This window comes from Mauremys reevesii, linkage group 9, assembly GCF_016161935.1.
Source record: "Mauremys reevesii isolate NIE-2019 linkage group 9, ASM1616193v1, whole genome shotgun sequence".
Taxonomy (NCBI): domain Eukaryota; kingdom Metazoa; phylum Chordata; order Testudines; family Geoemydidae; genus Mauremys; species Mauremys reevesii.
The window spans coordinates 4,145,371-4,168,396 of NC_052631.1; the positions used below are offsets into that span (position 1 = coordinate 4,145,371).

Consider the following 23,026-nt stretch of genomic DNA (forward strand, 5'->3'; position numbering starts at 1 on the left):
CTGCCGTTTCTCACACTGCTCTCTTTAAATGGAAAGGGTTCATTTAGAAAGTGGCTGCTCTTTGTTCTTGGGGCCTCCTGGAAATGTTCTGACCCTCTGAACCAAATCGCTTCAGCCCTGCACTTTGGACATTAGCCTCGGATGTGAAATCGTGTTAAACGTTTGTGGAGAACCTAAATATACTTAGGTACAATATGTGCAATATCTCCCTGGCTGGCGATCCAGTGCTGTCCTCAGAGAATCCCCACAGTTCATTGCGGCCATGTTGATGATCCTTTCCAAAGCTATGAGAAGATGATCCTGAGCTTACAGATATCCCTCATAAAATACAAAGCTGTCGTATAGCCTTCTCTTATATCAAGGTGTCAATAACACCAAATCTTCTTTGCCCGCCATTGATGATCATGTCACTAACTGGCCATTATGCATGTGTATTATTGCCCTCTGCTGGATGGAGTCAGAACTGCTGTCCTGTGTCTCAAAACCCCTGTATTGCCAGGAGAGACTCCCCATTAGCTACGGTGTTCGTGTTTTTGGAACAGGGAATTAAAAACGTATCCTCCCCTTTCACCATGAAGCTCTGAATGGCGGCTGGGGTGCCAGATTTGTGACGACCATGATATTTCTCCATGGCGAAGGATTTCTAGTGACAGCAATGTGCTAATTAATCTACTGCTTGGAAATCACTCCAAGTCGAGAGAAACATATCCAGGTATCTTCTGAAGCTTCTCCATCTCCCAGCCCAAATATAAACTCTAGCTCAACCACAAGTTATGGGTTGGATGCAGGAATCATTGAGTGATGGTCTCTGGCCTGTATTCTGCAAAAGGGGAGGTCAGATTAGATTATCATAACAACACCTGGCCTGAAAAGCTATGAAAAATCCACAAATCATGCTGCCAGCTGTATATGCCTTTCTCCATACTTACAATGTTATCTGTTTCAGTGTCTTAGTTTCTCCTAGGTGAAACTTTGATAGAGTGGTCTGGAAACCAGAGACGGTCTGAGACTGAAATAAAACTACGTCTCAGACTGCAAACAGCGACAGAAATATTTCAACAACAGTTTCAAAATCTCATTTTCTGGGCAGAGCCATTTCTCCCATGGATTTCAAAGAAAAGACATTGATACTTGCTGGACCAAAGCATTATTGATTTCATGTAGAAATGACAGGGAATTGGAGTGCTGGCTTTTAGCTGTGAAGTAGGTTTGCTTGGATATAATATTTTCCTCCTTTCAAGGTCTGTCTCCTCCACTTCAAAGTTTGCTCCCTATTGAAACACAAGATGGTAATAATACATGCTAACTTAGGTTTGTAGGCAATGTCACTGAGCCTGCTTTATGGAACAAAAGGTGACAACGCTAGGCTGTGAAAATCAGAATGACTTCCAAGCCAAAATAGATATATCCTCTCATTCAGTTTTGCTGCAATACAAAGTCTGAGTGAAGGAAACAACTTCCTCTCTCTCTGGTACAATGAAACGTCTAGCAGACTGGAATAATTTACAGTTATTAGAAGAGCTACAGTGAGGATCCATCGATTCATAAATTTCCTGTGTCATTTTTTTAAGTCTATTAGTCTATGAAGCTTTAATATACAGAAAGACACAAGGCAGCTCAGCTCTGCAGTCATATCTCAATAGTTTGTAGGCAGGCAAGCAAAAGGCAATCAATGACCAAAAAATAAAAACACAGACAGCCCCTTAAAACTGTCCACAGTTGCATTCACCTCATACTTTAACTGTTTTAGACTGGGAACCTCTTGTAACAGTTCTGATATGCACCCAGGCTATAAATGTATCATGTATATTTATGCAAGAGATAGCAAGGTCCGGTGGAAGAACTGCACAGCTGGCTGGTTGGCTCTTATTCTCCTTTATTCCTCTGATTCCAACTCTTCTGCATTCCCTTCACCTCAGCTGAAACAAGGACGGCTCCACCGTCTATCAGGTGAGGGGGCAGGGGAGGGGTTTGCAGTAGATGGACATACTGTCAGGGAGGACACTGAGAGGAAAGACGGTCCAGTCTGGAATGTGTGAGATGGGGGTGCAGTTTCCTGCTCTACCACAGGTCCCAGGTTTTTTCCGGGTGTCCTTAGCCAAAATCTCTCCTCCTCCTCCTCCTCCTCCCGTGCAATGCGTGGCGGGAGGAAATATAAGCTTAGAGTTAAGAGACTGGGACGCTGGTGAGCTGGTTTCAGTTCTAGTGGCGACCTATTCACTGTGTGGACTTGGTCAAGTTACATAATCTCTGTGCCCAGTTTCCCCACGTGCAAAATTGGAACATTACTTCCCTACCTCACAGGGACGTTGGGAGGGTAAATGTATTAACGTATGTGAAACACTCAGCTGCAACAGCCCCTAAAAGGAGATAAAACAGTGGGCTGTGCACTGGCTATCTGCCACCCTCCACCCCAGAGGTGGCTGCATTTCGATGGCATTGTCTGTACATAGTTTATGAAGCCCTATGAGCACCTTCAGGGTGAGAGATTTCAGTGTTCTTAATGAAATGGCATATCACGAAAACCTGCGCTGGAGTAATGAGTGACTCATTTCCTAAGGGGCTCATGAAGAGTACGCCAGTGCCACTGAAAAATAAAAGGTATGAAAGAAAATTTGACAATATACGGGATACACTGAGCTGCTTCAAAAGGTAAGGGACATGCCCTTCAACCAGTCACAACAAAATAAGAATGAATGCAGAAGTTAAAAAAAAAATGTATGAGGTACCATTTACTTTTTATCACTGCTCCCAAAGTCAATATTTATCCTTATCCACATACAAAATTTGAGATGACAGCATAGATTATAAAACACAATATATTCTACACTCGGCTTCATCTGAATCTGTAACCAAACACGTATGCAAAAATGAAGCCGATATGAGGCATGAAATGCTATTTCACAAGCGGGGGGGGTGGGGGCTGATTTTGCATTTGAAAAACATAAATAGATGGGATAGAGGATACTGTCACACTGGCAACAGTACAACAGGAGGGAATAATACTATGTAAAGGTCATTCTTATCTGGTTCATCTGTGACAATCTGATAATCTGGGATCTGGGACAAAAAAATTTAAAAATCTTAACAGACATGCTCTTATCAAAAGGATTAACTTCTAATACATACCAACAGATGCGGCAGCTTCAAGCATCTGCTAATCAGAACAGCGTCAGTTAGCTAGCTGGCTCGGGCTGGAGTTGATGAGCAAAGGAAGACTTTCTCTCCTCTAGAGATAGGCCATGATCCAAATACACACAGGGCTGAAAGTAGTGCCTGAAAATTCATACATACACCCAAGATACCTGTGAACATCCCTGCCCCATGCATAATAATCTGCAGACGTGTGTCGGTGTGCAGGGAAAACGTAGATGCTGGAATGAGAACTATGGCAACAGCAAACTCCCTGGAGAGTGTTAACTTTGGGACACATAACAAGCAGTTCAAGCGACTGATGCAATTCTGCATTTGGAGATAGGAATTTCAGGACTGCCTGAATTTCCTGCAAATAGCTCCCAGAGCATTAGAGGCAAGGCAACATCCCTGCTAAAATTTTTAAGAGATTCTCTTTTGCTTCTGTATTTAAAAAAAAAAAATCCATCTGGGGGTTTACTATTAGGCCAGATACAGATCCGAGGCTATTGGAATAGAGTGGTGGTACTCATCCTTCACCCACAATGTCATGCTCCATCTATAATTGCAGGGAAGTTGGATGTTGCTGCTAAAAATTACAAGCAGTTAAATCATTATCATTAGGTTTCAGGATCAACACCTCATTGGGATGAATGGGGTGTGGCAGAGCTCCGACCTTGTCCACGTGGGTCCTGCACATCTAGGCAGTTTATGCTAGCCTCAGTGGCTCACTGTGACCCTCCACGTAGCCCGTCTCTCTCTAGGGCCAGGGTTACAGTCTACTGAGTGTTTCATCATAAGCCAGCAAGGAGGTTCGTGAGAGAACTCCCACAGCCTCTGTTGTCCCTGGGGGCTTATTCCCAGTTTAGCCTCCTGTCCTGACAGGGGCCTGACTTCCCCTCCCAGGAGATGTTCCTGTAGTGGAGGGTTGGGGCGAACCCGGGCTCACCCTCTACTCCGGGTTCTGGCCCAGGGACCCTAATGGTAGCAGCTCTTGGCAGCCAACCTTTCACTTCCAGAGTTGCTACATTTCCCTGGGCCACTTCCCCGCAGCTCTCCTGCTTCTCCCTTCTTCACCCTTACCTTAGGGCTCCCTTACCGATGGTTTGGGGGGGTGTTCATTAACCAGTCCTTCAGCCCCACTTCCTCTCCTCTGACTCCCTGGCTCTCCTCTGCCTGACTGGAGTAAGCCCTTTTTATAGTATCAGCAGGGCCTTAATTAGAGTCAGGTGGTCACATTAGCTTAATGGCCTCACCTGACTCTTTGCAGGTTAATTGGAGTCAGGTGTTCTCATTAGTCTGGAGCAGCCCCTGCTCTGGTCAGCCAGGGAACAGAAAACTGCTAATCCAGTGGCCAGTATATCTGCCTTCTGCTACTTTGTTGTAACCAACTGGCCTGGGTCTATCACAGGGGGTAATTCACACCTTTGTAAAAGCTATTTTTTCAGGCCGTTTTCAGCCAGCATTAAGACAGCCCTGAATATGGCCACTTTTCAGATAAGAGTTAGTTGATTTTTTTTAAATCAGAGCTTAAAATTCACCACCAGAGAAGTGCTGATGTGATCTACCCCTGCATGCCAGCTGAATCAAAATGCTGAGGACATTCCAGTATTGATGCCCACAAGCTGTAGATGTGCTCACTACAACTGAGCGTTACTTTAAGAGTCACCAACCTAAGAGTCAAATCTTGCTCCTACCGACATCAATGGAAGCCGTGCTGTCCACTTCAACAGGATCAAGATTTAGCTCAAAGCACATCAAATGAAAGTATTCCCTGTATGAAGCTATTGTATGACGCTTGTATTCCTTGTATGAAGCTATTCCTTGTAGCAGTCACATTATTGCCAAATAGAGAGGTAAAATGACCTCTCTACTCTTACTCTGGATATTCCTGTTTATGCAGCTCAGCATCACACTAGCTCTTTTGACCACAGCATTGCACTGGGAACTCATGTTCAGCAAATGGCCCTCATATCTTTTTCAGAGTCACTGCTTCCCAGGACAGAGTCCCCCATCCTGTAAGTAGGGACTATGTTCTTTGTTCCTAGATGTGTACATTCATTCGTGTTAAAATGTGTATTGTTTATATAGAGAAAACTGATAAGGGAAGCAAAGGGACAAGGAGAAATCTACAGTCAGCAGAGTTAAGGACAATAAGGAAAAAATATATTAGTAACAAAGAGAATCCTGACAATGGTATTGGTCCATTACTAAATGGAAGTGGTAGAATTATCAATAATAATATAGAAAAGGCAGAAGTATTCACTAAATATTTCTGTTCCCTATTTGGGGGGAAAAACAGAAGATACTGTCTCATCATATGTGATAACAGGCTTTTCATTCAACTAGTATCTCTGGAGAATGTTAAACAGAAGCTACAAAAGTTAGACAATTTTAATTCAGCAGGTCCAGATAACTTACATCTAAGAGCTGGATCATGAATGTTGATTGTTAACAAGTCTTGCAGGGGAGTTCGAGCAGACTGGAAGAATGCTAATGTTGTGCCAATTTTCAAAAAAGGGTAAATGGGATGTCTTAGGTAATTATAGGCCTGTAGGCCTGACATTCATCCCGAGCAATATAACGCAGCAGCTGATTCAGAATTCGACTAATAAAGAGGGTAATGTAATTAATGCAAATCAACATGGGTTCATGGAAAATAGATCCTGTCAAACTAACCTGATATCTTTTTTTTTATGAGACTGTGTTAATATAATATACTCAGACTTCTGTAAGGGTTGTGTCTTGGTACCTCATGACATTCTGATAAAAAAAAACTAGAACAAATATAACTGAACACAGCACACATTAAATGGATTAAAAACTGGCTAACTGATAGCTTGCAAAATGTCATTGTAAACGGAGACTTGTGATCAAGCAGGTGTGTTTCCAGTGGGATTCCACAGGTATCAGTTCTTTGCACTATGTTATTTTACATTTTTATCAATGACCTGGAAGGAAACAAAATCATCCTTAATAAATGTTGCCACAAATGACATAAAAATTGGGGTGGTCAGTAACGAAGAGGACAGATCAACGATACAGAGCAATCTGGATCACTTAGTAAACTGGGCGCAAGCAAACAATATGCATTTTAATAGGCTACATGTAACTGTATACATCTAGGAACAAAGAGTGTAACCATATGTACAGGATGCTCTAGCCATACATTCTAGCCTGGGAAGCAGTGACGCTGACAAAGATTTGGAGGCAGCAGTGAATAAGCCAAACGTGAGCTCCCAGTGTGATGCTGAGGCCAAAAGAGCTAATGGGAGAAATAAACAGGGGAAACTCAACTCTATTTGAACTGGTGCGACTGCTGCTGGAATCCTGTGTCCAGTTCTAGAACACACAATTCAAGAGGGATGTTGCTATAGCTGAGACGATTCAGAAAAGAGCAACAGGAATGACTAAGGATTGGAAAGCATGTCTCCAAGAGTTCAATCTATTTAGCTTAACTAAGAGAAGGGTGATGGTTGACTTGATTGCAATCTATAGGTATCTATATTGGGAAAATATTCAACAATGAGCTCTTCCATCTAGCAGTGAAAGGTATCATGGGTATAAGTTGAAGCTACACAAATTCAGACTGGAACTAAGATGCAAATTTTTGACAGCAAGAGTAATTAACCACTGAAACAATTCACAAAGGGTCGTGGTGAACTCTCCATCACTGGTCATCTTAAAATCAAGATTGGAATTTTTCCAAAAGTTGTGCTCTGGTAATTACTTTGGGTGAAATCTCTGGCCTGTGTTATACTGGAGGTCAGACTGGTCCCTTCTGGTCTTGAAATCTATTAATCTATGCTTGCACCCAGTTTACCAAGCAATCCAGACCGCTCTAAATCAGCAGCTTTTCCTCTTCATTATTTACCACTCCCCCAATTTTAGTGTCCTCTGCTAACCTTGTTTTCTTCCAGGTTATTGATACAAATGTTAAGTACCGTAGTGCAAAGAACTGGTCCCTGCAGGACCCCACTGGAAACACACCCACTTGACATCAATTTCCATTTTATAATTATATTTCAAAACCTGTTAGCCAATTTTTAAAGCTTTTAATACGTGCACATTAATTTTATATTGTTCTAGGTTTTTTAATTAAAATGTTGTGCAGTACCAGATTTGCATGTAAGGGTGACTCCCACAGGTGCTTTTTGACCGGGAATTCCTTGCGACAGGAGATTAACCTATGTTACATAGTTAGGGCCAGATTCTGCCACCATTACTGACAATGTCCCCCTGAAATCAGAAACTTGCACAGAAGACTGAGGGCTTGTCTACAAAGGAAGTCACACCGGTATAAGGTAGTGTGTGAATTTAAACTATTATTGTTATACCAGTATAACCTCCATTGTGGATGCTTTTACTCCAGTATAAAAGGGCCTTTTTCCAGTTTAGGTTATGCTTCTTTGGAAGCAGTTTAAACTAAGATGAAAAAAACCCCACTCTTATACCCGAATGGGTGTCCCCACAGCAGCGCTACATAGTACAACTATAGTGGTTTAATTATACCAGTATAACTGGAAAAATCTCCCATGTAGACACCCCTAATTCCCTTTTCCTAGCTACTTCCATTATCCTGGCACATTTGAGATTTTAAGTGAAGGCTTGAGCCAGTAGCTACGTTGCTTTACTGATGAGGTGCCTCACAGTTAGCAGCCTGGGCTATTATCCGACTATAGGCTACCGAGTGAGTCACTAGGTTTTTTTATACTTACTGCAGATCAAATAAAGACAAACATCCAAGGCTTGCATTATGTTCCCACACTTGGAGGATTTACTCATGTATCTTTTGATTACAGCACATGACACATTCAACTCCAGCATTTTCTTTTTCTTGCAGCTGTTGTTAATAGTTGGCATAATTGTATTTTTCACAAGACACAATTACATTAACTAATAAATACTGAAAAGTGTAACGTAAAATGAACAAAAGAAGGGTTGCTCCGTATCAAAGCTGAAACGCTGCTTCTAACCCAAGCTGTTTGTTCCTAGCTGTAGTAGCAAACGCACTGCATAAGATCACTCTGCCAATTCCTAGGCTTGAAGGGCCAGTTTTCACTGCACAGTTAGTCTAGGTGATTGGTACCCAGGTCTAAAACCCCAGGTGAGCCTACTCTCTAGGTGAGCATCCCCCAAGAAGAGATCTACCCAGGGTACTGTGTCCTCATTGTTTCTGCACTCACCTGTGTGTGTCTGAGGGCATGTCCCATGGTTCCTTGTGCTGATACACGCTAGGATTCCTTCCCAATCATTTGCATCAATTGCAAAAAGAACTTATCAGTCCTTTGGAGGAATTGTGGGAAGCCACTGGAGGACTATCAGCGCTTGAGTGATTTTGCATATGTCCTTGCCACAAAAGTGGGCAGGCTCCATCTCGAGTTAAAGTGGAGCTCAGGTGCCAACCCACCACCGCCAGGCCAGTAAAAGCCCGGGTTAACTGTGCAGTGAAGACACACTCCAAGAGACAAATCTACAGCGCCACTCACCGTAATCACAGGCAGAAAACTGTGCACTAGTTGCACATGAAAAATGCGAGTTTATGCACACTACCAATGGGATACAGGATCTCAGGACTGCCACCTTTATAAACTGGAATAAGTTACATGGCTCCATTGCAACTAGGGCTGTGTATCTGAATGCTACAGAACCCCAAATAAACCTGTATAGGTGGCATTTGAATCTGGGATTTCTACCACCAGGACCTATTTAAAATATGGGAACAAAATAATGCGAGATCATAGTCTTTTCACACTATTTCAGAGCCCAGAGGAAGGATATACTGATACAAGAGTAAACCTCTTACATTGTTTCAACCCCATAAAGTGTTTCCCACCCCGCTCTTCCCCCCAAAAAAAACCCCTAATAAAAAACCAAAAGAAATACAAACTATTTGATGCAGAATGCTAGAGCACGAACACAACTCCAGTTACAAAAGGCAGTGTTGTAACTTTCCATCACTCATCTTCAGAAATTCTTGACATTAGAAAAAGGACGAAAACCATGACTACTTCACAAGGTCTGCAGTTTAGACAGAGTACCCTGAATTAGATTGTTTGCAAGGAACTAAAGCAGGGGTTCTCCAACTTTTGTACTGGTGACCCCTTTCACACAGCAAGCCTCTGAGTGCGACCTCCCCTTATAAGTTAAAAACACTTTTTAATATATTTAACACCATTATCAATGCTGGCGACAAAGCAGGGTTTGGGATGGAGGCTGACAGCTCGTGACCCCCCCACGTAATAACCTCACGACGCCCTGCGGGGTCCCGACTCCCCGTTTGAAAACCCCTGAACTAAAGGATGGGCTGCAAACACGTATGAGCGCTGTCTCCATGCAGCTACAATGACAACGAGACGCATGTCTCATGAGGTCGTCTAAGGGTCCAAACCAACCAAGAAAGCCAGGGCACCAATAATTCCGCAAACGCCCCGAGGGTGGAATTTTAAAGAGCACTTGACGTCGGTTTCACTCCACTCCCCGTAAGTCAGTGTTCATGCTCTCATTGGCTCCAGTGGGAGCAGCGTTAGGCCAGCACTGAGCCCATTTGTAACTTCCACCCGTATGGTAGAATTACTTTAGCTCTGACAGACCCTGTCTACACTGGCGGCGGCGCGTGGGGTGCGTGCAGCTCCATGTGGCAGTGAAAGGCTCCGGCGGGGGAAGGAAGTGGGGAAAGGCTACGGCGGGGGGAGGCAGCAGGACACTAAATGGCTATGAACAGTAGTGTAGACATGGGAGGCACCTCTTGGGTGTGTCGAGAGCCATGTAAGTTACATGCCCCAGCGTTCAGCATGGGCAATCCACTCGCCTACGCCGGGCCTCACCTCTACACTGCTGTCTCCACCGGTGTTAGCTGGGTGTGCGCAGTGTCTACTCAGTACTCCACTGTAAGGAGAGACCTAACTCGACCAGGTCGTTAACGGCAATGGGTAAGGAGGCAGAGCCCCTACCCTAAAATGATTGCAGCGGAATACAGGCCAATGCCTCGCACAGTGCAACCATTTGCATCAGCTAATTCTGATTCTTCTTACTTTTGTGGGGTTAATCACAGTCACCATCACTTCAACATACTGTGGCAAGGCACCTTCTCAGTCTCCCCAGCCTCTGCTGCTTTTAGCCCTGGTGAGACAGGCTTGGGTAATATGGTCCCCCTTGGGACACTGGGGAAGTCTGCTCCCTGTATCTCCACCAGTCCTGTTTAGAGTCTTTTTGCTCCCTTGTGGGAAAGAGCACTGCCTCTCCTCCTGGTGAGGCTCGCTGTCTTGCTGCTCCAACACTCCTGGCAGCAGGGCTCCTTCTCTCTCTGCCCCGCCCCGCTCCTTCCTCCCAGGGAAGGGTTTAAAAAGGTCTCAGGTAGCCCCAAGTTGGAATCAGCTGATCCTAATTAACCTCAGGGAGCTCCCCCTCAGCTGATTCTAATTGCTACCTTGGTAACCCTTTCTCAGCTGAACCTGATTGATCCATAGTTACCTCTCAGTTGATAAGGAGAAGGGCCTTTTAACCCTCTGGGACTGATTCCTACCCCTCCCTTGCAGCTGTCTGTCCTGAGTTTATCACAATACATGTATATCATATACACAGAGTTGCATAAACATGTAGAAACACGTCTACACATAATACGTGATGGCAACGGTAAGTAGAGAGAGTACAAGAGATGTCCAACTGGATGGCTATTGGGTTTGAGATGTCTTTGGACACCACATCAACAATCCCCTTGAAATGCCGTTACTGTGTCATTTTTCAGGTGCTAAAAAAATCGCGTAACATGCACAGATCTGCTTCCTAGGTGTCCCCAGAATCATAGGGACACAAATCAGCCCTGTAGCCCAGACCTAGACATGGAGGAGGAAGCAAGGTTCCATTCTGTGTTATTGCTTTATCAACCACACTGACAGCTGTGCTATGATCCAAGCATGAAGATCATAGATTTGCCGTTGATTAGACAACAAAGCGGAAAGAACACAGCTTGATATTCAGATAGCAGGGTCAGGCTGCCAGGAGCGAGAGATAAAACGTGCTTTTGAGCATGTTTTTAACTCAGCAGCTATTGTTGAAAGAAAGTCGTGGGATGCAGGATGCCATTTTTATGGTGGCACCTCTGGCCAGCTCCACACAGACACATAAACACGCCTGCTCGGTTGCACTGTAGGGCCTGAACAGGTCCCCCTTCCAGAGTCACTTCGGCGGGTACATCTGGATGCTATAAAGACATAAAATGGCTTGGGTACTCCCAGTGAATACTCACTGGTTTGCAAGTTGACTCCAAAAGTCCCGATTTCTCACTCAAAGTTTACACAGTTCGACAGGCATAAAACGGGGCTCAAACACTAACCTGTTGAGTCCGTGGCTTGTATGGGGAGCTGCTTTCCAAGTCAGCCAGGATGCTGGTCAAGGAGTCGATTTCCGCATCTAAACTGGATCGTCTTTCTTCAAGCGTCTTCTCACCGGGATTTACCTAGCCGAGTAAGGAACAAGATTTCAAACTCTTTCAGTGGCTCAATCCTGCATGCAGTTTCTGATTTTCATCACATGGAGATACTCTCACACCCTGGCAACAAATGCAGAGCCCCAGGTAATGCACAGATAAACATGCTGACATATTATAGCTGGCTACCGTAATCAGACTGGGGATAGGAGAAGGGGAGCGGGTGACGGGGAAGGGGAACAACTGAGTTGCAAAAGGATTTAATCTGGTTTTTAATCTGTAATTCGCATTTTCCCCTACAGTTTCTGGAAGGTTTATTTAAGGATTATGAAATTATCTTAGAGGGTGCTGCATACATGAGTAAGGAGCTATATTTTAGCAGCAGGCCTGGTGCGATGGTTTGAGCATGGGCATTCAAAAGAGCATCTGGGAATGTCTTTGCAAGGGAGTCGTGTCCCCCGCCCCGGAATGCAGCATGGCTGTCATTTAACAGCACCGAACAACACGAAAGCAATGGGTAAGGTCAAGATGGAAGGAAGAACATGGTATCCAATTGATACCACAAAGGGAATTTGGAGGAGACAGAAAGCCATTGCCCAATGGGAATCTGGACAGGACAGTGGTGTTAACAATCCTGCATTAAGGCCCATGGGATCTATAATGACCACGAGAGATCAGGGTCCCTCTTTTACATCTCACCTGGAAAATACCACCTCTTATAGCACAGCAGCTTCTTGCGGGCCAGAAGGCAGAGGGTGGCAAAGGTGCGACTGTGTTGAGAAACACAGAACGAATTTGCCTCATTATAACTTTTAATAGGAGGTCAAACGATTTCCCTTCTAACGCCCTTTGTCATGCCTCAGCCACAGTGTTTTATGATGCTACCATGGAGCCTAACCCTTGCCTACGGTCCTTAGAAAGAACATGTTCGAACAGCGTGGAAATGCTGCAGTTCTTTAGGAACAGTCTGAATGAGGTCGAGTAGTTAGCAAGGACAGGACAGGGAGCCACTGGCATTGGGTAATCTATTTCCATCTCGCCCACTCACTGGGTGACCCTTCGCCTTCATCCACCCAGCTGGAAAAATGGTAAAAAAGCAGGCGCTGCCCCTGATCTGACCAAGCCGAAGTGATAGACAATGCATGCAAGCCGACCGGCCCGATAAATTATTCCACGCCTGTTTGTGAGCCTTTCTGCAGATTCCGCATGCCCCCGATCTCGCTCGGCCTGAAGGGAGAACAGCAGCGAGCCTCGCTAGCCTGACTTGTTTGTCAGCGAGTGAATTCCTGGTGCACAGCTCGCAGCAGCTGTGACATAAATCCGTCCCCAGCCCTGCCGATCCCTGCTCTGCTCTGACGGAGACTGATTTTCATTTGCTAATCCTAGCACCCACCACGAGGCCGTACCAGGACCTGAGATGCACTTGCTATAAAGCCTTCAGCCCAGAGGAGAAGCCGGGCCGGAAGCTTGGCTCTCAGGGCACAGTAGCAGTTCCCGGTAGGGAGAGATGGGCAGAGGGCACCTGGCGAGTCTGGTGGGCCATGAGGCAGGACCAAGTGCACTGATTCCCCCACAGTCCACCCCGCCACTGAGCCCAGAGCATCTGCTCCCAGCAGGATTCGTAAGTCGCAAGGAAGGAGCAAGAGCAATATTTACTGTGCGCCTGGTAGGTCTAAAAGGCCCTGTCCCAAAATGGGTTCATACAGAACGGACCAGATCACCAGGGTTCCCAGCCTTGGGTTGTTTCAAGCCCCTCTCTCCCTTGCCCCTGCCCCTCACCCAACACAGATGCAGACTCAACTCCTTTATTTTTCCTCTCTGTCTCTCGCCCTTTTTTCTCTCCTTCTCCTTTACTTTGTGCTTTCCTCTTCTCTCCATTCCCCACTCGCTGCTGGCGCTTAGAGCACAAGCTGCCACGCTTGGCCCTGGAGAGCCGAGGTGCACGAGCTTTCGACCGCCTGCTGCCAGAGCAGCTTGGGCTGGTGGCTGGGTTCCAGAGCCTCAAGTGCTGGGGTGGGCGACCCATCGCCACGGCCGGCTACGCTGCAGGAGCAGGGAGAAGACAGGAGTGGCTCTCGAAGTCCTGCCTGCCGCCACCAGACTACGTCTGCAAGGGAGGGGAGCTTTGGAGACATGGGGTGAACTCCTGACCCCACTGAAGTCAAAGGCCAAACTCCCATCAACTTCAACAGGGTCAGGATCTCACCCCTTCTGCTCTCCCCACCTGCATGGCACCTGCCCGTCCACGCAGGGATAAAATGACAAAGGAAGCGGCAGGAGCCTAAGTCCTGCCTGAGCAGCTTGATGAGCGTTGCAACAAACTTAAGCCCTGAGCTGCACCTAAGGAAGGCTACATAGGATATAGCTCTGATCTGGGAAATTACATGAGTGAAGGCTACCCTAACCCACACGTGCAAGAGGGCAGAGTCAAGGTTACGCACGCTCACCCATGCGCCCTTCCCATCCTCTTAACCCAGCTTCTTGTGTGGAATTGTTCAGCTTGCATCAGAATGACTCCTTCAGGACACGTTGTTTCTCTCCATTCTGCGAATCAGCTCCAACACTCAGACTTACATGCCAGTCATCAGTTCGAGAGCAGCCAAGAAATCCTCTCCCAGACACGCAGCGGTATCGGCTCGCCCTGCACTAATGACAAACCCTGTACCTGCTGCATCATCTCCTAAGTCCCCAGGGCCATTTTAGCAGGGAAAAGTTACTCACACTCCTTTCCTGGCCAATCTCCATTCAGAAGCGGTCACAACACTTCAGACAGCTATTCCCATGCAGTGCACCTCACAAGGGCACTGCACAGTGATTTGCCTGAGCAGACAACCAGGAGCAAAACAAAATACGCAAATGGAGCCTACCCTAAAGCGCACACAACCGACCCAGAACAATGCTCTGTGTCCCATACACAATAGTATCTGCCGTGCACTGGATACACTAGGACAGTTCTGGATGCATCATTTGTTTCCACGAGTTATTGATGACCTTATAACCCACAAGTGGCAGAGCAGAGCTGGGCCGCAATTGAGGTAGGAAAGGGCATCGCTAACGAGTGGAAACAAACGATGTAACCCAGAGCTGCTTATGCAACAGTGGTTTCGCTTTGCGCCTGCAATATCGGAGCACTGTGACAGATCAATGCTGTGTCCATCTGCAGCCGCCGGGTCCCGCCAGTGAGGGGCCAGTGAGGAGCAGTGTGTGAAAAGGAAGGGTCCTTAGCTGTAACGTTACCGCACTGGGGGAGAAAGAGAGCAGAGGAGCTATGAGGGGGAGACAGCAGGAGATGCACACTGTGGGGCAGGCAGGAGGAGGGTACAGAAGCCAGGCAGCTGGGCAGTACTTGTCGGACCAGCCAGGCACTTTGGGGGTGGCTGTGCAATCTCACGTAAGTGGCACCACATCTACCTGCTCCCGCCGGCTCACAACCTGCCCCACCTCTCTGCAAAGCTCTGCAGTCTGTGATAAACCACAGACATGGATTGGGATGGTAGGAGCAGGAAATGAAGCTAGTTGCAGGGTTGGCAAGTTGGCACTAAGTTTAGACAGAACTGAAGCTAAAGAAGTGAGACTAGGGATCTTGCTGGCAGGTCAGGTATATGCCAGCTGTCCATACAGAGGAGGAATATTTCATTTATAATTGTGGTCCAGTTGGTAGGGAACTGAGCTAGGAGTCCAGAGACCTGAAGACTACTCCCAGCTCCGCCACTGACATGCTATGTGACCTTGGTCAAGTCACTTCCCCTTTCTGTGACTCTCTTTCCCCTCCCACTAATCATCTGCCTTGTCTGTTTAGACCATCAGCTCCTTGGTGCAGGGACCGTCTCTCATAACAGGGTTCAAAAAAGAACTAGATAAGTTCATGGAGGACAGGTCCACCAATGGCTATTAGCCAGGATGGGCAGGGATGGTGTCCCTAGCCTCTGTTTGCCAGAGGCTGGGAATGGGTGCAGGGGATGGATCACTTGATGATTCCCTGTTCTGTTCATTCCCTCTGGGGCACCTGGCACTGGCCACTGTCAGAAGACAGGACACTGGGCTGGATGGACCTTTGGACTGACCCAGGAGGGCCGTTCTTGTGTTTGTATTGTATGTCTGTACAGAGCTTTGCACGCCTGCTCTTGGCTGGCCTCTGTAGGTACATACAGTTTATACACACACAAAACATTGATCAGTTTCCATAGTCTGTCCCTCCAAAACGGCTCTCCCAATCCCATGCATTTCAGTGGGGTTGAAACCTGTGTCCCCAGTTTGCTCCCCCAATCTCTCTATTTTTGGTTTTCAAATGGGCGTGGGCTTGTGTGCGTGTGGCACAGAGCCCCCGTGCAGCCAAAGTCCAAAGCACCGTGTGCCTCGCATGTACACAGCCCTTCCCCAGGTATGCCCCGTATTCACCACAATTACCTCCTATTTAACTATGGGGGAAATGCCAACTGGCTGACGTTTTAACACCTATTGTACCCACAAGGAGCGAGCGCAACAGATTTTCGCCAGTGAAACTGCCCAGTTTGACGTTTGTGTTGATCTCTTGTGCCCCGTTTCTCCAATGACACCACGGCCGGCCATAGGATCCTTTCCACACCATACCCCCTCACTACTCATCGCACTGGCTATACAGTTCTTCTGCCCTCATTTCCGAGATCACCAAAGCCATCTGCAGAACAGAGAGACTCAACAGCGGCAGCTGAAAACCAGCAGAAAGAGGCATCCTCCAAGGCATAAGGAAAATAAGGCACCCGGCAGATTTGTCACTGTGCATCCCCCCCTGAACCTAAAGACAAGAGCAAAGGTTTTGTTTCAAATCCCCAAATATACATTAAAATAGTTCAGGGGAGGCTTCCCCGCCAAACAGGCATGCGAAGACAAAAGATGACTCCTGCGTGCAGGGTGGGGATCCAAGAGGCTAGATTTGATGTGAAATCACTGTTCCAGGCATCAGGGACAGGTTGGAAAAGCAGCAGTGCCCTTTAAAAATGGCGAGATTGAGCCTTTTGAAACAAATCTGAAATGATGGGAGGTTTCAGCAGATGTGACTGCCGTGATTTCAACAGATGTGGCTGAATCAGGGATCTAATAGAACAGAACTTCCCTGCTGTTCCATCCGGCTGGAGCCAGCCCTGGACTATCCTTGTTAGTCTTGTGATGACAGGAAGGATAAAAGCAAAAAGAAGTTAGGGTTTCATTTCTCTCTCTCCCTCTCTCAGGTGAAACGACGTTTTATTTTGCTGGGTTTTCTTGGAACAAAAGACACCAATGCGAGGTGAAGAATGGGCTGCTCGAAAGCACTTGGCATTCGCCTAGCTCTGCTCTCATGGAAGTCAGGGGTAAAACGCCCATTGACATCAGTGGGAGTGGGGTTCGGCTCATGCTGAGCGCTTTTGAGTCTCTCCCCCTAAATTCTTCCATCTGCTGAACCTGGTTGAAAGTGCCTCTAAAGGATGGAAAAGAGGCGCACAGGGCTGGGGGACGGGACACCCTTCGGCACTGCGCTCCATCCAGTCTCTCTCCGGGCGGTGGGTGGACTTTACCGCTCGCCCCATAAACAGCCAATGAAGAATAACAAGAGCACCAGCCAAATAGCAGTGCTGGATGCCTCTCTTGGCAGGGCTCCCGTTAGCATCTCTGCCCCACTGTATGGCCTGTGACATAAATATAACCTCGCAGGATGCAGAGGGAACAACAGTCAGAGGCAGCGCTAGGGACTCAGGACTAGGAGCTGTGTGCTTCTGAGTTCCAATCCCAGCTCCAGTGCAAACCTATTGTGAGAGCTTGACTCTCTGTGCCTCAGTTTCCCCATAAAAATGGAAATAATCCTTTTACGGGCTTCTTGCGTTGTGAGGATTAACCAGTGTAGCTGCGGTGCTTGAAGATGCCCAGCGTGGTAAGTGCTATGGGGTACAGCTGTGGCATACAGACAGGTGAGTGACAGAATCATTTGCTAAGCACAGCTAAGACAGCGCTACTTCTGTACCTTCATGAGCAGCCTACAACCTCGCCCTGGATGTGGGAGGTGTTCGTCGGTGCCTTTCCTCTGACAGCTGGGTTCAGCCGCGCTCTGGATTCACGCCCAAGGCCACGGGATGTGTTTGGGTCTTGGTGGTGCAATATACCCCCCTGGTAGTTCACAATACTGATCCATTCAGGAAGCGTCAGGGCACAGAACGCTGCCTGGCAGCCACCTTCTTCCTTACAGGTTTGTGAGTGGACAGACGATGTAGCTAACCAGCTGACTGCAACTGGCAGGCTGCAACCACCATATCACGGCCACTAGGCTCTTCCTCATCACAGAAGCTTCCTGCACCAGCCCCAGCCAGAGGCCTAGATCAGAAGCCCCTCACAGGTCACAGAAGCGGCAGAGTGTCGAACATTTACAGGCAAGGTCATGCAGGCAAAGTCATGGAAATACCATCTTGAACGTCCACCAGTCTGCATCTCTGACAGACAGGCCATAATTCACAGCGTAGGCCACAAAATCCCTAGCGCACACACTATGCTGTAGGCAACAGGGCTGGCACATAGTCTTTCCGACATTCTTTTGCAACAGAAGGTGGGGGGAAAGGCAGAGTCTTTATTATTCATGATCTGTAGCACAGTGGCACCTGTCGGTCTCACCGGAGATCGGGGCCCTATCGTGCTAGGCACTGTTGGTAAGTATAGTAAGAGGCCGTCACGCCCTGAGGAGTTTACAGTCTAAGTTGACAACAGACCAAAAGAGAGGGAAGGGAAAGTGGGCAGGGAGAGAGGAAGCGATTTGTGTCAGGTCATTTGGGAAGAGAATCCTGGTCTTCCTGAGGCCTCAGCCAGTACTCTATCCACCAGGCCACCCTAATGTCTCTTTCGTTTTCCATATTCAAGTTTCCTGGTCCTGACGGAGCACATCAGAAGAACAGAAGTGCCTGTCAATGCTATCGAGCTCCAAATAATCATCCGATGTAAATCCACAGCCAATTAGCGGCCTAGAGCTGAAATCGCTTGCCGCGATGAGGATCGACTCGTGGGCAAGGAGCCATTGCGTTTCCGCACCTACAGACGGTGCCCAGATCCTGTCAAAACTGGCCAGTTAGTGACCTCGTGTTGAGGAGCTGAGCCACCACGGCAGATGGCAAGGAGAACGGCATGCCAGAGAGCCCTTCACTACTGCATTGCTTTCCAAGGAACTTCTGGGCTAACGCTAAGGGGCTGAGGCCCTGCGCTGCAAGCATCCAAGGTGCGGTTTGGTTGTTGCTTCCAAAGTCACCAAAGAAGCTTTCGGCTCTGGGGACTCAGGACTGTGTATCCAGCAAGGGAGGAGAAAGAAAGCTTCTGCCCTTGAAACGCTCTTCACCGGTAGAGCTCAGCTAAAGGGAATCTGTGCTTTCCACCGTGTTTCCTACTGACCTGCTAGGCCTGGTGCTGAAGGCGGATTATCCAGGGCGTCTGCCATACAACTAGTACAGAAGCATGTCGACAGAAGACGACAGAACTCAGAATAGCATGCTTGGGGCCGCAAGAGTGGGGGAGAAAACTAGTTTGAGAAGGAGGCTGCGGCAGCAGCTACAAACAATGCAGGAGACACCTTGCGGCACCATTAGGCTCCGAAAAGTGACTCGACAAATGACAATGCAGAGGGTCTGTATCAGCTCTCGCTCAATGATTCCACATCATACTGCTCAGTGTACGAGCGGCACGAAAAGATTTCTAACTGCCAGCCCAGCAAATTCCATATGAGAAGCTGGAAATCAAGCCACGGTCTCTCCTTCTGCCGCTTATAGAAGTGGGACGTGCGTGACAGCTGTGCTGAAGATGCCTGGAAGAGAACAGTATCTGTCTTGCTCTTCCACAGCTGGGTTGGCTGGGCAGTGTGAACAGGCACAAACACTGGAATCTGGGCTGGATTAGGGCTCAGATTTGAAGGCTGAACTAGGATTAAGGTTCAGTAGTGCTCAAATCTCGCTAGATCTAATTTCCACCATAGGACAGTATTTTCAATAGGTTTAGACTAGAGGGCCACACACTTCACTGCCTCTGGAGGCCTAGCTCAATGACAGAAAGCAGCATGTTAAGCTGCTGCCTACGGAGAAAAAGAGAAGCGGTTCCAAGGATCTGACAGACCCAGCAGCACATTGGGTTTGCCAATACGTCAGGATGCTTGTGTACGCTGTGCTACCAGATGCAAAATCCGCAGTGAGCTGAGAAGTATCTTCATAAACTAAGAAGGTACATCAAGATGTCTGAAAACTAAATGGGGTGGGGAGGAATAAAACTAGTTTATTTTTCCATTAAGGCAATTTAATGTTCCCCGGGTGGAATTACAACCGCTTGTCCTTGGGAATTAAATTGAATTAGCAAAACGTTTTTGTTCATCAGCAGAATATACAATAGAAAATGGGATGTGTCACTTTTTCTTTACGTCTTCTGCAGGACGACGCGCCTTTCTATTCACGGGGCAAGACAAAGCCCATCGGCCGGCCATAAAACCCTCCTGAACCAGCAAGACTGTTGGTGACTGTAGCTAACTTCACAGGAGCAAGGAATACAACCTTTTCCTTTGCATTCATAAAAATGCCATTAGGACTCATTATTGATAATTATGGCCACTGTTAAAGTTTCCCATTTCCTTGCCCATTCCCCCCACTAACTTAAAATATGCTCCAGTCTCATCACAAATTAATGTTTAATTAGCCATTAAGTTGAGTTAATGTTCCCTGCACAGTATGTTGCCTGCAGAATAACTGGGAACTAAAACTAGATATTGGCTATTTCAGCATCCACCCACAACCAAACAGTAACCAATCACAAAATGCTATAAATATAGTACAGTAGAACCTCAGAGTTCAGAACACCTTACTTACGAACTGACCAGTGAACCATACACCTCGACTGGAACTGGAAGCATCCTATCAGGCAGCAGCAGAGACCGGGGCGGGGGAATACACAGTACCGTGTTAAACATAAACTATTAAAAAATGAAGGGACAGCAGCATTTTTCCTTTGCATAGTAAAGTTTCAAAGCTGTATTAAGTCACTGTTCAGTTGTAAACTTTTGAAAGAACCACCATAACATTTTGTCCAGACCTACGAACCGATAAGGGTCAAGGTAAGACACATGTATACAGTATAACTGATTAACAAGCCTTATTTTAAAAGTCCCTCCAAACAAAATTCCATCAGCAGAGAAGTCACAGTAATTTTTTATCGTGCCAATCACTTAAATTATACAGCTGGAGATAAGGTGCGCAGGAGGTGCACAGACTGGGGGTGGGGGCTATCTCCTGGAAAGCAGTGACTATGAAAAGCATTTAGAGGTCAGAGTGGACAAGCAACACAACTTGAGCTCCCAGTGTGACGCTGTGTCAAAAAAGAGCTAATGCTCCCCTTAGATGTATAACCAAGGTGGTAGTTCACAGGAGCAGGGAGTTGATTGATCTCCAGATACAGCACTGGCAGGACTGACACTAAAAGACAGTCTACAGTTCTAGTGTCCACCTTTTAAAAAGGATGCTGGAAATTTGGACAGGGGACAGAAAAAGCCACAAAAATGATTTCATAGCCAGATAAAATGCCTGGCAATGAAAGACTTAAAGAGCTCAATCAGTTTAGCTTATCAAAAAGCAGAGTGGGAGGTGTCTTAATTACTGTGTCCAAGTAACTTCATGGGGAGAAAATACCAGGTACTAGCATAGTGGTTCTCAACCTTTTTAAGCTGAGCCCCCTCTTTGAGTTACAATTTTTGGTTGCACCCCCCACCGCCAACCCAGATAAAAACAGACACACGCAAGGCTGGGTGGCCTGCTGAGGTGAGTCGGGGGTGGAGGGGGTGCTCCCTCCCTGAGTCCCACCACGTGGGGCCACCATCACTGCTCCCTCCCCCCCAAAAAATTCTTCCGCACCCCCATAGGGGGGCACACCCCGCAGTTTGAAAACCTCTGTACTGAAGGCATCTTTAATCTAGCAGAGAAAGGCAAGAATGAATGGCTGGAAGCTGGAGCCAGGCAAATTCAAATTAAAAACCTGGCACAAATTGTTAACAGCAAAGGTGATTAACCACTGGAACAAACTACCAAGGGAAGCGGGAGATTCTCCACCTCTTGATGTCTTCAGATTAAGCCTAGATGGCTTTCTGGAAGAAAAGCTTTAGTGAAACAAGCTATTGGGCTCAATACAGAGGCTACTGGGTGAAATTTAATGGCTCGTGATTTACAGGAGGTCAAACAACACGATCTAACGCAGGGGTTCTCAACCTTTTTCTTTCCGAGGCCCCCCCGCAACATGCTATAAAAACCTCCAAGGCCCACCTGTGCCACAACAACTGCTTTTCTGCATAGAAAAGCCAGGGCCGGCATTAGGGAGTAGCAAGCAACACAACTGCCCGGGGTCCCACGCCACAGGCTAAGTTGCTCAGGCTTCGATTTCAGCCCAAAGTGACGGGGCTCAGGGCCCCAGTCTTCAGCCTGATGCAGTGGGGCTTTGGCTTTCTGCCCTGGGCCCCCGCAAGTCTAATGCCGGCCCTGCTTGGTGGCCCCCCTGAAACCTGCTCATGGCCCCTCACGGGGCCCCGCACCCCTGGTTGAGAACCACTGACCTAATGAGCCCTTCTGGCTGTAAACTCTATGAATCTATGACAGTCAGAAACAAAGGCTTGATGGCATTTGTAAGGGCTTGTCTACAAACCAGTTTTTGTACTACCTTAACTGTACAGGTGTGGAAACCAAATTTATGAGAATAACCAGTATAAACACCTTTATACCAGTAAAACTGTGTCCGCACAAGGGGATGTTCCACTTTCACTGTATCAGTATAAAATTATAACCCTAACCAACATAATTAAATTGATACAAAAACTATGTGTAGACCTGACCAAGGAACAAGCTAGTATAGAAAAAAAAAAACCATGGTATGAAAAAAATAATACATAGAGACAGACAGCATATTGGTCACCCTCTTGGACTATTAGCAGCCATTTAAGAGCACGTGCTTAATTCCTGCCATATTTAATCTTCAATGAGACTTACGCAGATCCTTAGGGACTTAGGTGAATTGTAGTTTTAGCTCTAAAATCCACCTCTTTTCTGTAACATCATTGTCAAAAGCTGGAGATGCCCAGATTCTGATTTCTTCCCATGCTTCCCTTCTCTGCACCATTTAATTTTTTCTAGCCTTCAGTTATTTCTGAAGCAAATACTCACCAACAACCGCACACCATACAACATAAACACTAACCCAGGAACCTATCCTTGCAACAAAGCCCAGTGCCAGCTCTGTCCACATATCTATTCAAGTGACACCATCATAGGACCTAATCACATCAGACACACCATCAGGGGCTCGTACACCTGCACATCTATCAATGTGATATATGCCATCATGTGCCAGCAATGCCCCTCTGCCATGTACATTGGCCAAACCGGACAGTCTCTACGCAAAAGAATAAATGGACACAAATCTGACATCAGGAATCATAACATTCAAAAACCAGTGGGAGAA

General features: G+C 46.9%; 1 protein-coding gene across 15 annotated transcripts in view; it reads right to left on the reverse strand.

The window, feature by feature from the left end:
- LOC120371563 (LIM domain containing preferred translocation partner in lipoma) overlaps positions 1 to 23,026 on the reverse strand; it is a 493,573-nt gene that overhangs the window by 171,548 nt on the left and 298,999 nt on the right. For all 15 annotated transcript variants that reach the window (XR_005584438.1, XM_039487445.1, XM_039487443.1 and 12 more), the window contains one exon: positions 11,468 to 11,590. Coding sequence is in view for 14 of the 15 variants with exons in the window: in XM_039487445.1 (XP_039343379.1) it covers positions 11,468 to 11,590 (123 nt within the window). In the remaining variant the exon portion in view is untranslated. The remainder of the gene's footprint in view (positions 1 to 11,467; positions 11,591 to 23,026) is intronic.